The sequence below is a fragment of the Acanthochromis polyacanthus genome, chromosome 6, assembly GCF_021347895.1.
Source record: "Acanthochromis polyacanthus isolate Apoly-LR-REF ecotype Palm Island chromosome 6, KAUST_Apoly_ChrSc, whole genome shotgun sequence".
NCBI lineage: Eukaryota > Metazoa > Chordata > Actinopteri > Pomacentridae > Acanthochromis > Acanthochromis polyacanthus.
The window spans coordinates 31,976,346-31,990,924 of NC_067118.1; the positions used below are offsets into that span (position 1 = coordinate 31,976,346).

A 14,579-nucleotide genomic window follows, 5' to 3' on the forward strand; every position below is an offset into this window, starting at 1 on the left:
ATTTTTGTGGAATTAAGCTGCAATTTATAGCATTTTATTGCATTTGTCTACTTAGCGGCATCAGTGCATCAGATTTATAATAATGAAACTACTCTAAATGCACTGTAGTAAATGAAACCATTAGACAAGAGAGTGCAGTGACTTAGTTTCTCCTTGTTATAAATCAATCTCAGCTGCCTTTCAGAGCCTACTGCTGGGTTACTTAAAGATATCTGTGGCTGACATAGGAGAAACCAAGAAGGCCAATGCAGCCTACGGGGGCCAAAGACAAGCTTGTGTGCTCTAGGCGCTGTGTGGGAGTGTGCACACAGCTCTGACAGAAACAAGCGCACAAAATACCATGCAGCATCTTTGGCACAAACAGAAAGTACTAACTCCTGTGGGGTAGACCTGGAGTCTGCTGCCACTTTATTTCCCTCCATTTCTCAATAGCTGCCTTCCTCTCTTCTCTCTTGCTCCCTACTTTAAGACAAATATATGGCACACAACTAGAAGGATTGGTGGATAAGGCCTTTGCTTCTTTTAACAAGCTGTCTATATGATCCTCCAGAGAGCAACAGTTCCAGTTAGAGAGAGAGAGAGAGAGAGAGAGAGAGAGAGAGAGAGAGAGAGAGAGAGAGAGAGAGGGAGAGACTTTCTGCTGCTCCGGTTTAAAGGCAGCAACAGAAGGAAAGTAACGAAGCAAAGAGTCTCTTATGGGAGAGAACATTCAGAGATGGTATAGCTGCTGTGTGTGAGTATGCATGTACACTTTTGTCTTTTAATTCTGCTGCTATTAATTAATTATCAATGAGATTCAAAGGTGAAGGGGTACTTACAGGCTCCCCAGGCTCATTTCCACCCAAGATGCGAAAGCCAAAGCCTGTATCCTTCCGCCAAAGGAAAATGTCCTGCTCCTGGCAATCTGGCACTTAAAAAAGAGAAACAGTGAGATCAACCACCAGACCCACCGCAGATCTGTTAGCTCCGCTCAGTGATTAGGATCTATGTAGGCTAATCACTGAATGCTTATTGCTCTGATCAACAGGTTCTCTCTCCTGTTTTGCCTAATGATCACAAATAGGTATCCAGTTGTGCACACGCTGATCAATAAGGTGTTCTACTAGTGTCAGGATGAGAGCAACAGCTGCTCCTTTGCTCACCTCATCTCTGCCTTGTCGGCTCCTTGATCTCACTTGCAGACCACAAACTAGGCTGCAAAGTCTCACGCTATCATGTCGTCAAACTCACAGAGCCCCACAATCTAAAAATGCACTCAATGCAGATTCCTATTATTAGCCCTCATTTACAACCCAACCTTTCTTGCATGCATTTATTTGCAGCATCTCCCTCCCATGTACTTGCATCTCTTCTGCCTTCCATCAAACGCACACACACCTCCTCACACATTAGCATCTCACCATGGATGGAGCAGACTGTGGAGGAGGACACAGGCAATTTGGTGCCAGTCTGTTCAACCCACAGGGCCAGTACGCACAGGAGGCACAGGCCATTTCTTCCTGCACCGCCTGCTGTCTACACGGCTGCCACGCAAGGCCAGTAGTGAACCCATTAGCTTTAGCTCTCCAGTCACTTGTCTGGTGTGAATTTAACTGCCACTATTAGACCTGTAATTAACCCTCCACTGACCTGTGTTTATAGTGATCAAACCTCAGCATAAACCACCAGCAAGAGCTGTGTGCCGCATCAAGCGACAGGTGACATGAAGCAAAACTCCCGAACCCTCACCTTTCCGTCACACTGTCCTGCCGCTGAAATAGAGCTCTTCCAGTGCGCTCAGTGAATGCATGAATGCGCCTACTCACAAATTCAAGCGGAGTGGACTCATATGTGGAAGCATGCACACGAATATGAAAACTACAGACAGAGAATCTGGGCCTCTTTGTCATTCTTTGTCTCCCTCCCTGTTTCATTGTGTCTCCTCTCCTCCCTCCCCCGCCGAATCAAAAAGGGGCTGCAGCTCCTTCTGGGGTTATCAAACAGATATACCAATCAGCTGCAGCTTAAAGCAGCCCTCTCCAGGCCCAGTTAATATTTAATCAGCAGCAGTCCTAGATTCCACAGGCAGCCATGATTATTAACCAACACCGCGATACACAGCATGTGCGCGACCCGCATATCTGTCTGGGAACAGTCACAAATGTGTGACAAGCGAACACAACAGACCCGCCGTAGACATCACAGCTCTACAATCACTGTGCAAGCTTTTTGCAACACACATGGATTTCACAGCATATACACACACCCATACGCCTCTTTAATATCACCACTGGTACAAGTACAGGAGGTGTGAAAGATGTAATTCAGCCAGAACAGGCGAGTGGACCTGTTATTTTGGACGATCTCACAGGCTCTCTTGTTCTCACAGGCTCTTCTATTAGAACGAGGTAAGTGCTTTGACAGCTGCACAGTGTTTCACCATAAAGAATGCAAGAACAGGCCGTGACTGCAAATGATACGGAGGAGTCTTACAGAGAGACTCGCCTACTTTCTGGGGTTCCAATTTTGGATTTTGGCTTCTCTGTTTTCCAGCAACTAAACATAGCATGACACAAGCTGTTTGGCTGATAATAACGCAAATGTGGTGACTTTTAAACTTCGAGAAAAGGTGCTTTATCTTTCCCCTGGATGACATGCAGACAGATACGCAGACAGATGTGCTAGTCTCTCCTGCAAGAGAGGATGAAAATAACAGTGTGCACCACGACGACACTCATCAGTTCACACTTTTGTGTTTTCAAGGACACGTCTCTCTTAGAGGCTTCGATTGTCAGAGCACCCACTGCGACTTAAGAAGCACAGAAGTGTTTTGCAAACTACACATACTTCAATGTGCTGACCACAATGAACTCTGTGTAAGTTCATAAATGAAAAGCAGTGCGTTTGCTAGTGGACTCCAAGAAAAAGAATCAGAGATGTTTGCAGGGTGTAAGCAAAGAGATTTGATGATTCAATTAGCAGTTGTTTTTTAAAACCTGTTGCATCTCGAATGTTGCGTCTAACCTCAAAATCATAGATAGAAGGTATAGAAAAGAAGGTGAGAATGCCTGTAACATTGCTAAAAGATAACAAACATTGCCAACTGTTTATTATCGACAGTCAACAAAACTTTCAAATTTCTAAAATTAGACATGAAAAAAGCTCCACTCACGTCGACTCTCGTACATGCTCCTGGACTGTGCCCAGATCTTAAAGGGGTCTGGCTTCTTCTGGAGGGTGAGGGTGCCATCTGCGGGGTCCTGAGGGGGCAGGCCTGGCAGAGGCTGGGTGGGGGCAGCAGGAGTTGGAGCCACCGCCTCGCTGGGCATGGCAGAGGGTGGGTGGCTGGGAGAATCGGTGTGGGTGCTGCGATGGCTGCACACACTGTGCTGGGAGCTGCTCTGGCTGTCTTTTCTCTCTAACTGGTGCTGGGTGGACAGAAAACACAGAGAGGTGTATGTGTTTAAAGGAAGGGGGTGGATATAAACATATAGACAGAAGATAGAAATCGAGGGCAGAGAGGGAGGGGAAAAATGTAAGAGGGATAAGTGAGTCAGTGATATGGGTGAGATAGAGGACAAAAGAGATCAGTGAGAAAAGCGTTGATGGAGGACACAAAAAAACATGTCCAAGGTCATTCTTTTTAGACATTGCAATAGAGCATCTCTTGCTAAACACATCTGCTGGAGTGTGAGGATAAATGACTCGGTTTCCATGGTTGCAAGACAAAGACAGTTTGAAATATGAGGGAATTTTAATGAACAAAGATATTGCATTTTATGAATCCCGTGATTCTTTGTTTATTGCGGAAGGTCTTCTGCACAGAAACAGAATCAAGGTTGGTCTCAATTGGAACAGAAATGTGTAAAAGCAAATTGTAAAGTCCTAACAGTGGAAAAGAAACTGAAATTGGTCAAAATACTTAAATGTTTTAGGAATGAATTAAAAAAAAATGTTTTCACAATAAAAATGTTCCGCGTAAATCTTGTACTCTACATTTGGTTGTGTCTTGAGAAACTTAAGCCCTGCTTGGAGAAAACACACCAAAATTCTTATCAAGCAAAAAGCTTATTCTAGATGGTAGATTAATTTTTAATTGACCATTTTTCTGCTTACCTGGATGGATTAACTGTTGCTATGATAACTTTACAGTACTACAAACTGATGTGCAGTGTTTTGAAATTGGATAAGGCTTCATATTCTCAGATCTGTTACTCAAACTGGACTTCCTGAGTCACATTTCATTTGTGCTTCAAGCAACACATCCTTATCTACAAAGTCCTTAGAATTGTTTTAACTGTTTTGGGTCTGAACGCTTGCAGAGAAGACATATAGAGTACAATGATATTTTACAGCTTTTTAATATGCTGCTATACTCCTTCTACTGCCAGAAAATGTACATATCACTATGTTACTATTTAAAGATAAACATTGCAAAATATTTTACAACTTCATAAGAAATTAGCTGGGCTGAGAAAATGTAATTACTGACAGTGAAATGATTGGATATTTTTATTATCTAATATGAATAATAAACCAGTGCATGAAATAGCAGAGAAGTTATGGCACCATCTCTGTCTCTCACTCACCACACTGTATGAGATGACGGGTCAAATTCTAGTAATGCTTCCTAATGAGGACAACAGCCATGCAAAATTGACTTATCATTTGATCACTGCGGACTCAGTTAATGAGTTGAGACAGCACAGTCTCTCTCGCATATGGGAGTCTACTGTGAGCATCTATTTAGACTCTGAACTGGAGGCAAAATGGTTGTTCTGGGCTGACACAAAGTCGCATGCAGTGTGACATTTCACTGACATAACACAGAGGAGGGAAAACTGGCTTTTCCCTCAGCGGAAAGCTAATCCAGAATGACAGTCAGGCAGGGCCACTATGGGTCCCGCTCGACCCCCTCACAGCGCCCACCCCTCCTCCATCCGCCACGCCATGTGACCTGACTAGGTAACACCTACGGCTATGATGGACACCATGCCATGCTAATCCTACTTCTAATATCCAGCCGGCTGAGGGGAGGGCTTTTAATGTCGATTAAGTGACACGAGACGAGGTTTTCTTCCACTCAAGTGGTGAGAATTGAACCCGTCACTGACCTTGAATGCGTCTGTCTGAAGGAAACAACCCTCTGCTGTAACTCGGTGGCTCTCCAGGGGTGAAATAGGGTGACAGCAATTTAAAGCTACACCGGCATCTCCTGTGAGCCTGTATTGATTTTTTATCAGGTTGAGATGAGTCGTAAAAATGAGGAGGCGTTTGCTCTTTAAACTCCTGAATAACTGCGCTGTCCCCTGAAAAAGCCTCACGTTGCTCACTGAACTTGTCTTTCTCCCCTCTTTTCTCCATCATTCTTATCAATCACATCTATGAGCCAGATTGCAACCTGGTGCAATCTCTCGTCCAGCTTCCCCCAAATTCCCCTCTTCTTTGCTCTCGGCTTGCTCCGGCATCATTGCCCTCTTCTCCCTGTCTCTCAGCCTCTGTGCTCTCACTGTATCTGTGGGCTATCATAGTGATTCACCGCTGTGGGTCAAACCATTTCCATGCTGGTCCTCCCCCTGCCTCCCTCATGCCCATCCCTTTTTTCCATCCTTTCTTCGTGCCTCTTTCTCCCATCTTCCTTCAGATATCTGCCCTCCCCAACAGCTGGTCACTGTTGCACTGTTCTGCCTAAGCTATTCTTAATCAGTCACAGAACGGCAGCATGGCAGCAGCAGAGGGATGAAGAGAGACAGCGAGAGGATATGAAACACAGAGGCAAGAAAGGCAAAGAGAAACTATGACAGATAGCAGCATGTAGCAAGTGGCAGCCTGAGAAAAGAGAAGTGAAGAGGAATGATGAAAAAAAAGAATATTTCTGAAGCTCTGGGTGCAGAACAGTAGAGCAAGAGTTAGATATGTGTCTGTTTCTTTTGTTCTTTAAATAGCACTCCCTTTAGTCAGGAGGAAGCGCAAGGAAATGCACACACACACACACACACACACACACACACACACACACACACACACACACACACACACACACACACACACACACACACACCACACACACACACACACACACACACACACACACACACACACAAGCACACAAACACACACACACACATGGAAGAGAGCTGAAGATCATAGTACTCACCACCAGCTTTGGACTCCTCTTGGCTGGCACCACTCCTGCAAAACATCGGCAGAGAGACAGAGAGAGCATTAATGACCTGCGGTGCTCTCCCCTTGTCCCCTCTGATCAAAAACTCCCCAGGACAAGCGGATGAACCCCTGGTTCCTGCTGCAGAGCAGAGCGCAACTTGCCCGGGTCCGTCTCTCCTCTTCCTCCCCCTCTCTGTTGCTTTCTCTTCCAGAGCAACACACTGCGCTAGGCTGCTCACTAATCTAAGTGATCTCCTCCCCCTGAGCCTGTATCCCGCTCCGCTCAGCGCTCTCACCCGTGCTATTAGATGAGGAGCTACTGATCTATCTGCATCAGACGGGCTGACCGATGCTGCAGCATCGGCCGGTGCAAGCTACAGGTCCCCCACAAACAGATCCCCTCCCCGAGTCCGCTCGCCAGCTGTCTTCCAGCACAAGCTCCCCCGGCAGATTCTCAGCTATTACCCACATTGAAGGAGCTCAGCAGTTTGAGCATCATATTAAAGTAGAGCCTGAGCTGCTGCCTTACTATACACATCTTATGAGTAACTACAGAGCTGTTTCCTCTCCTCTCAACTCCACTGCTTTGCTCAAGGCTTACATTGCGAAGCTCATCTTCTCTCTCTGCCTTTTTTTTTCTCTCGTTCCCTCCCCCTTCCTCCGTGCACCATGACTTACTGTGCCTCTCTCCCTCTCTCTCTCCCTCTCTCTCTCGTGTACCAGTTAACTTAGTGTAGAGAGTCACTAAGAAGATCAATCTCATTTGTGCTAATGAAATATTAATACTTGGAGCCACTTGTCAGGGGAGATGTTTCACAGAATACCAGTGTAGGGATAACGTGCATCCACACTTTTTCACATCACATTCCAACCGTCATTCCCCGTCTAGGTTCGTTTAACTCAAACATATTAATACCGACCTATTCACCTGATTATTTAGCCCAAACACAGCTTCATGCATGGTTTTCCAAGAAAACTCATTTGCCTTCCCGGAGCTCCTTTTCCCTGCCACTCATTACAGCACAACGTATTGAGACGAAAATAGACAAATGAATGCATGAACGGCGGGAAGCAGGATGGGGACAAGGAGTTGCTGTTGCCAAGGCAATAGTTCTGTGTACAGTAGTAGCAGCACATCACATTTATATAAATTGTACACCTTTGATCCAGCACAACTTCTTTCTCCTTCATTCCTGCTTTTGAGGCCAGTAAAAAAAAAAGTGCTGTCTCCTGATAGATCTGATGCCCAGCGTGTACTGTGAGTATTAATGGAAGGCTCCAGTGACACAACAGCATGCAACAACATGCAAGCATCCATCTTAGGCTCTTTCTGCTGCATTGGCAAAAAAATCATTAAATGTTAAAACTCTCTGTTGCTGCAAAGCCCCTCTCTCTACACGATTCATAATTTATCCCTATTTTCTCTCTCTCTCTCGCTCAGATTATGGGGTGCCAGTTACTGGAGCAAGCGGAACATCTCAGCTGCTGACGTGCTGAAGAATGTTTTTTTTTTGGGCTCTAAGGGATTGCGCACGTATTTGTGGGTGTGTCTGACAGAGGGAGGACTTGAATCACAAGGTCAGGTGTCAGTGATTGTTTCAACAGCAGGCTATGCGACCCTTAAGGTGTCAGCTGCACAGTCTGGAAGGTCAACAGAAACCCCTTAACTTTAAACATCCTCTGAAAATCTGCAAACTGGCAACGAGGTCAGCATTAATTAGCATTAAGCGTATAAAAGTGGGATTTACCTGTGGCCATACGGTTAGAAAATTCGAGCATGGAACTAAAGGGGAATAAAGATTTGAGGGACCCCAATTCTAAATTCCTCTACTGCAGCTTGTGCCAGCTAGAACATTCGATTTACATGCTGCACGGTGTGAATGCATCTTCATGCGGCGATGCGGTCTTTAAATCTGCTTAACTTTACTCTGGCATTGTGATGCTGATGTCTCCAAGTAATTCAGAGCTGATTGAATCTGCCTCAATGTAACAATTATGAGGCGCTAAAGCTCAGTGAAAGAAATATGGGAGTTGCATGTTGCTGCACACATGCAGCTCTAGAGAAGCATCCATAAATGCATGCATGCCATACATATGTAACATCAGCACGGCAGGTATGCAAGAAGGCGGACTTTTATTTATGCACAGAGCACAAACACTTGGTAGAATGCAGAGGCGCACACCGATGCAAAGAGGTACAGTTGTTACAATGTGCACCAGTTCCATAATAATATTTTTTACTCTGCTGAAGCTGCTGAATGACAGTTAAGCTCTGCTCAATACCCCACATATAAATGTGGCTTCATTTACTTAAGACTTCAAAGGTCTGATTGTATTATTACTGAGGCAACCCAGCATGACTAAGACAGCGTGCTCTATTATTCAAATGAGAATGGAAGCAAACAAACTGGGAGTAAAAGTGAGCTTGTCAATTGTTTGGTGACCTAAACTGGCTCTATGCATCCATGTGGAGAAGGCTGCTTCCCCTCCATCTTTTACAGTAGACAGTGGAGTATGTATAGCTTGCAGAATCACAAGTAAAGACGGCAATGAGGTAATTACTGATCAACACTAAAGGCTCTAAAGATACACATATGGAGGCCCTATGAGAATATATTCAGTGTAAATCACCAATGTAAGCACACAGCAATTAGCATGTCTGCTGAATAGCTTGGATAATTTGCATGCACAAACAAGTGCTGGTGATGAAGGAGTGGGTCAGGTCTACTTATATCTCAGTTTGCCTTGAAATGAATGCTCTTGCCATCTGTAACATTTTTCACTACCATCCAAAAGTGAGAAATCACACACGCAAACAACAGTTTTCAGCAGTGAAAAGCAACAACGGAGCTCAAGTTCAAAAATTTTCAGGTAAACATGCGCCTTGGCATTGTTGTGTGGGTACAAAGTATGTATGTGGGGGGGGGGATCATTCTTTCATCCCGGAGTAACAGCGGCAGAAAAAGCTCGAGCTTTTTAAACTGAATCTGCAGCACAGTGAATGGCTGACTATTTCAATACGCTGCTGAAACTGTGGCCTTGGTGGGTCTAAGCAAAGCCCACACAGAGTGAGCGAATGGGCCTTCCTCCACGTTTTCTATATACATTGTTAGAGGGTGTACAACATGAGTAATGCTCTCTTTTGTAGCGCCAAACCTGTAAACATTTGTCCTTGCTCTACTTATGAGACTGTCCCATTATCCGGTGGTCCTGTCTCTTCATCTACTCTAAATTATATTGTCTCCCTTCTCTTCTGCATCTCTTATCACCATATTTCATTCCTTTTCCCATTTCCTCTATATTTTATTTCCCTTCTTTCTGTCTTTTCATTTTCTCTCTTCTTTCTCTCTGTTACTCGGGGGACAAGAGCACTGTGCACGATTGTCATGGCAACAACGATGGGAAGACAAGACGAAGGAATCATAGCTGGCCTGGCCTCCTTTACAGGGGAGGATCCTGTGGGTGAGAACACCAGATGTTATCTTGAAAATTTTATTGGAAAATAACATTTCCAAGACAGAACCTTAAAGTAATAATAGGTATTTTAAGCAGGTATTTTTAACATGAGCAGTATTGCTAAATGATAAACACATCACTGCACATCATGTTTGCTTTAAACATTCTGGTTCACTCCACATTTGTCAGATGAGGGTTAAGCCCTTTGTGTTTGATCTCGACAGGTGTAAATGCTACAAAAACACATTATTTCCCATCTGGTTTGAAGACAGACGGTGTTTTTTTTTCTTTTATCAACTGTAACTACACCACGTGTTGAATTTCTCCTTTCCTCTGCATGTTCGAGAACCACATTTTCCCACTGGACAGACCACTTGTTGATAAATCTAAAAACCAAAATGTGCCTCTGCTGTTCATTTCAGATGCACTGTTTTCTCATCGCAGGAATGTAATGCAGAATGCACTACAAGCAGCACAACAAAACTACCGCAAATGCTTAGTGACAAAACACATAGGAGTGTTTCTATTTGTGAAGTTCCTGAGCTCACCGCGTATCTAACTGAGATTAGCCACCAGCAAAGAACTCTGACACTCTTCAGTTCAGAGTGATGCTGCTTCAGAGAGATAACGATAAACTGGTGTAGTATCACAAAAGATGCTTTTCTGACTTTGTTGTGCACATCTGATAACGCAGATGACTCAATCGCAATCTTAGAAAAATCACCTAAACTATGTTGTGTTCAGTTTTGTTTTGCTCGCATTTTGTCATGCTTTATGAATAATATTTTATCACAGAATATTTTGCATAAATAAAACTTCTGTGGGAAAAAAAAAACTATTCAAAACTGGAATATAAGAGTTGCAGCGGTAAAAATAAAATAGCAGTCATGTTTGAGAGAAAACAAATCCTGGTGAAAAATTGTTGTGACGTTCTGACCTTGTGCTTTGCGCCCTCTCTCAAAAAACTGACTGAGTCAGACAGTGCAGATTGATGAGTCACAGATGAACAGATTAAGGCTTCTTCTTTTCCTCTAGCTGAAGTCCACCTTGTTCCTCCTCCTCCTCCTCTCCTCCGCCTGTACATCTCTAAAACCAATCCCCTCATATACGCTCCTCTCGCTGAACTTCCAGCGCTGCTCAGCAAATCTCACACTCTCTTCCTTCTAATCCTCCACCTCCACTTTCTCAAAACATGATCCCCGGCTCTCCTATTTCTCATCCTCTACTTTCCTCTTATCTCGCTCCTTTTAGCCTCCGTAACCGTTGTTTGTGAACAATTATGCGCTAGCTGCTAGCGATCACTTGAAAGGTCACGGCATCATTCTCCGACAGAAAACCGCGCACAAATCTCAGCCCCAAGAGCCATTATTATCGAGTGTAGCTGCAGCTAATGGCTATTGTTGTAACTAATTAATCGGTCGTGCATATTTTAGATTCATTGATAAAAGCAGTCAACAAAATGTTGAAACTGGTATCACGTGTTATTTTCCGGAACACAGGGTGACATTATTATATTGCTTTGTCCGCCCACCAGTCAAAAGCCAAAAGATATTCCATTTAGAAGAAGGATGAGGAAGCAAACCCTCAATTTTGGAAGATTGAACTAGTGACTTTTTGACATTTTTGCCTGACAAATGACAGCAAATTAAATTTTCCGTTGAGCAACTAGAGGTGTCTTTGCACTATACAGTTTACTGCATGTCAGAGCATCTATAGGTCTAATAAAATCTTGGCTGTGATCTATGTCAGACTGCACAATATCCCTTTGAGGCATCTCAGATTGTGTGATTAATTTCAAAACGTTGCATTGGTCAGCCTAATTTGCATCATTTATATCAGATTTTTTTTGGTATACAGGTGTGACAATTTAGGAGAATTTAGTAGTAAACTTTCAACACTGTCTGAATTTTGCTGCAATCTCCAAAGCTCCAAATCGGTTGCTGTGAACATGTCACACGGATCACTGTTTTGGTTCAAGGCTCACAGATTTTACAATGTTCATCTCAGTATATATTGTGTCAACAATCACTTAAAACTGGCATAAAATGTTTCTTATTAGCAAAGTTCTTTTACTGCTGCTCATTATTGCTTCTCGATGACATCTGGCCTCTTTCAAAATGTTGTATAGGACAACAGCACAACATCTCTACATATTTTATACCTCCAAGAGTAAAATATGCGATAAAATTATTTTGTATCTCACCATTCAAACTGAAAGCAATGCTCTGCCCTACAAACCATAGAGACAGCAGCTTTTTTCATCTAAATACCACTGCCCTCCGGTTGTCTGTGGGTGTGTAGTTTCTCACCGGGTCACTCACTTGAACCTACAGTAAGACAGACAGGCTGGTGTCAGAGCAAAGAGGGGAAATCTACGCTGCTGTCAGTTACCCTACCTACCCCACTGACTGCCTGCAGCCTCCTTACCTTTTCCCCTCTCCTTTAGTCCCTCTCTTTGTACCTCTGCCTCTTTGCTCCGGCAGCAGGAATGCTGCCTTGCATCCGTATTATTCTCCTTCACATTCACGGGCCCATAATGATGCTGACATTTAACACAATACAGCAGCGTTATTCCAGCAGCAGTGCACAAGGTCAGCTCATTAGAGGACATAATTGATGTGGGTGCATATCTCAACCTGCCACCAATACAGATCCGGGTCAGCTAACACAAATGACAATTTAACAACAATAAGGACTGGACACAAATGAGGGACCTCAAATGTCATTTGGTGTCTGCATGGATACTTTACACTCTGGCATACAATTTGTTTTTTGACATTTCAATGAGAAAATCACTCACCTCCGGGTCATTTCAGGCCAAAAGAGTGGTATGTAGGAATATGAGTGGGAGTGAGCAGGCAGAGAAATGCACTAAAGTAGCATCCATTGCTAAACCCCCCCCCCCCCCCCAAAAAAAAACAAAAAAACACTTAAATAATGTGAAGCTACATTAGCAAAAGTAAAAATAACTTATAATATAAGGCATTTTACTCAAAATCATTCAATCCATGAACACAGGCCATACAACCTACTCACTTATTCATTCTAGAATTGTAATTTGGATAATATACAAAAGACAATAAACAGTCCTGCTCTGCACAATGCTCAGCGTCTTATAAACGCAACATAGTAAACATAAAGACCAACAAAGTCTCCGATATACAAGCCCTTGACCGAATGTGCTCCTTCTCTCCTCACCCCTCATTCCTCCCACTCCTTCCCACATTCATCTGCTCATCCACTGCTATTCTAACTCATCCCATCGTCTCTTTACCTCTCCTCATGTCATCCCATCCAGTCCGAGCATTTTCAACCCACCACCCACTCTCTCCCTCACTTTCCTCTCCTGCGTTTTCATTATGTCACTTTTTTTCAGTGCCAACTCTTCAAGCTGTTGTCTGCTGAACAGACAACCGTGCATTCTTTTGTGCATTTGATCTCTCAGCCTTTCGTGTCAAAACTTCAGTTTCGGCAGCCATTTATCCACCCCTGCAGAAAAATATCTGACATCAAATGTAACACATACCTCTTTGCACCAGCATCGTGACCTCGCTGCCTCTGGGACATTTGCTCAGCAGGTCCACCACCTGGTTGTGACTCATGTTTTGGACGTTTCTCTTGTTCACCTCCATCAGAATGTCCCCCTCTTTTAGGCCACGGCACCGAGGATAGTCCACTATCTGCTTGACCCTCTGCCCTCCTCCTGTCAGGCTGTCAGCAATGGTGAAGCCGAAACCTTTGTCACCTTTCTCCATATGGATGGTGATCAGCTCGGGCTGGGTGGCGATGGAAGAGGCCAGGGTGACCACGTCGCTGGAGTACCCGTGTGAGCCGTTGGATGCCACCTCAGCTGAGGGGCTGTGCGGCCGAGGCTCACGCATGCCGTTAATAGGTCCGGCCTGGTTGGAAGGCGAGTCAAACGTCTCTTGTCCGTTGACGATGATGGGCTCCTTGTCCAAGATGGCCACTGAGGTCACCAGGCTGGTGTTTGGGTCGTCGGGGTCAAAGGGCAGTGGGTAGCCACGGCACAAGGCCAGGTCCACCATGGAGCCGATGGGGATGGATTGGAAGATCTTCACCACCTGAGCGTGGGTGTATCCCAGCACAATGGTGTCATTCACACTGACTATCACATCCCCTGCAAAAAAAGGGAAAATCACACTGTTAGTTACATCTGTCATTTACGCAATTAAAAACACCTATCAGGTCAAATTCATGTTAAATAGTCTGATATGGTTGGCATTAGTCACAGTTGTGCGATGGTGACATCTCAGAGAAAAGGAATATCTGCACTGAAACAAGAGCAGGGTGTGTTGTTGAAAGAGAACAGTGCCCCCTGTGGATGGTGGCTGTGTACTGCACCTGTCTCCATCTTGCCATCCACAGCTGCAGGCCCATCCAGCACCAGACTTTTGATCTGCAGGAATTCATCAGGCTCGTCACCTCCGACCACAGTGAAACCGAAGCCACGACGGCTTTTCTTCAGCTTCGTGTTGATGAAGGTTCCTTTCAGCTCTGCTGGGTTTCTTGTGAAGAAAGGCTTCCCCCCTGCAGAGTACCAATGAAACAACTCTGATGTTTGTGTTCATCTACATACTATGTTACACAGAACATATTTGAATCACTTCTGGCGAGGCACAGCGCTAATTTTGCCTCTCAAATAGGACTGCAGCATTCTTGTGAGTTGACAGAGAGAGCAAGGCTGGGATTTAATAAATGCTGATTCTTCTAATGGTCTCAGCATCATTAAGATCTGCTGTGGCATTAAATGAAAGAGTTGACAGATTGTTTGTTGCCTGGTTGTTGTTTTGCTGATACATGGGACAGCTTCAGGCCTATTTACAGAGGATTAATCTTACCTGGGGACCTTAGTAATTTGTAATAATTGCAAATCCCCAGCAAATGTACCACATCCGTAATTTGTAAAGGGAAAATTCCACTCCAAATTATCATATTCTGCCAAACACAGAGATCCTGTG

General features: G+C 44.2%; 1 protein-coding gene across 1 annotated transcript in view; it reads right to left on the minus strand.

The window, feature by feature from the left end:
• The window catches only part of LOC110956441 (membrane-associated guanylate kinase, WW and PDZ domain-containing protein 1-like), a 102,061-nt gene that overhangs the window by 12,076 nt on the left and 75,406 nt on the right, over nt 1–14,579 (minus strand). Inside the window, 5 exon segments of the mRNA XM_051950056.1 lie at nt 819–910; nt 3,152–3,407; nt 6,137–6,171; nt 13,127–13,738; nt 13,963–14,148. Of these exon segments, the coding sequence (XP_051806016.1) occupies nt 819–910; nt 3,152–3,407; nt 6,137–6,171; nt 13,127–13,738; nt 13,963–14,148 (1,181 nt within the window).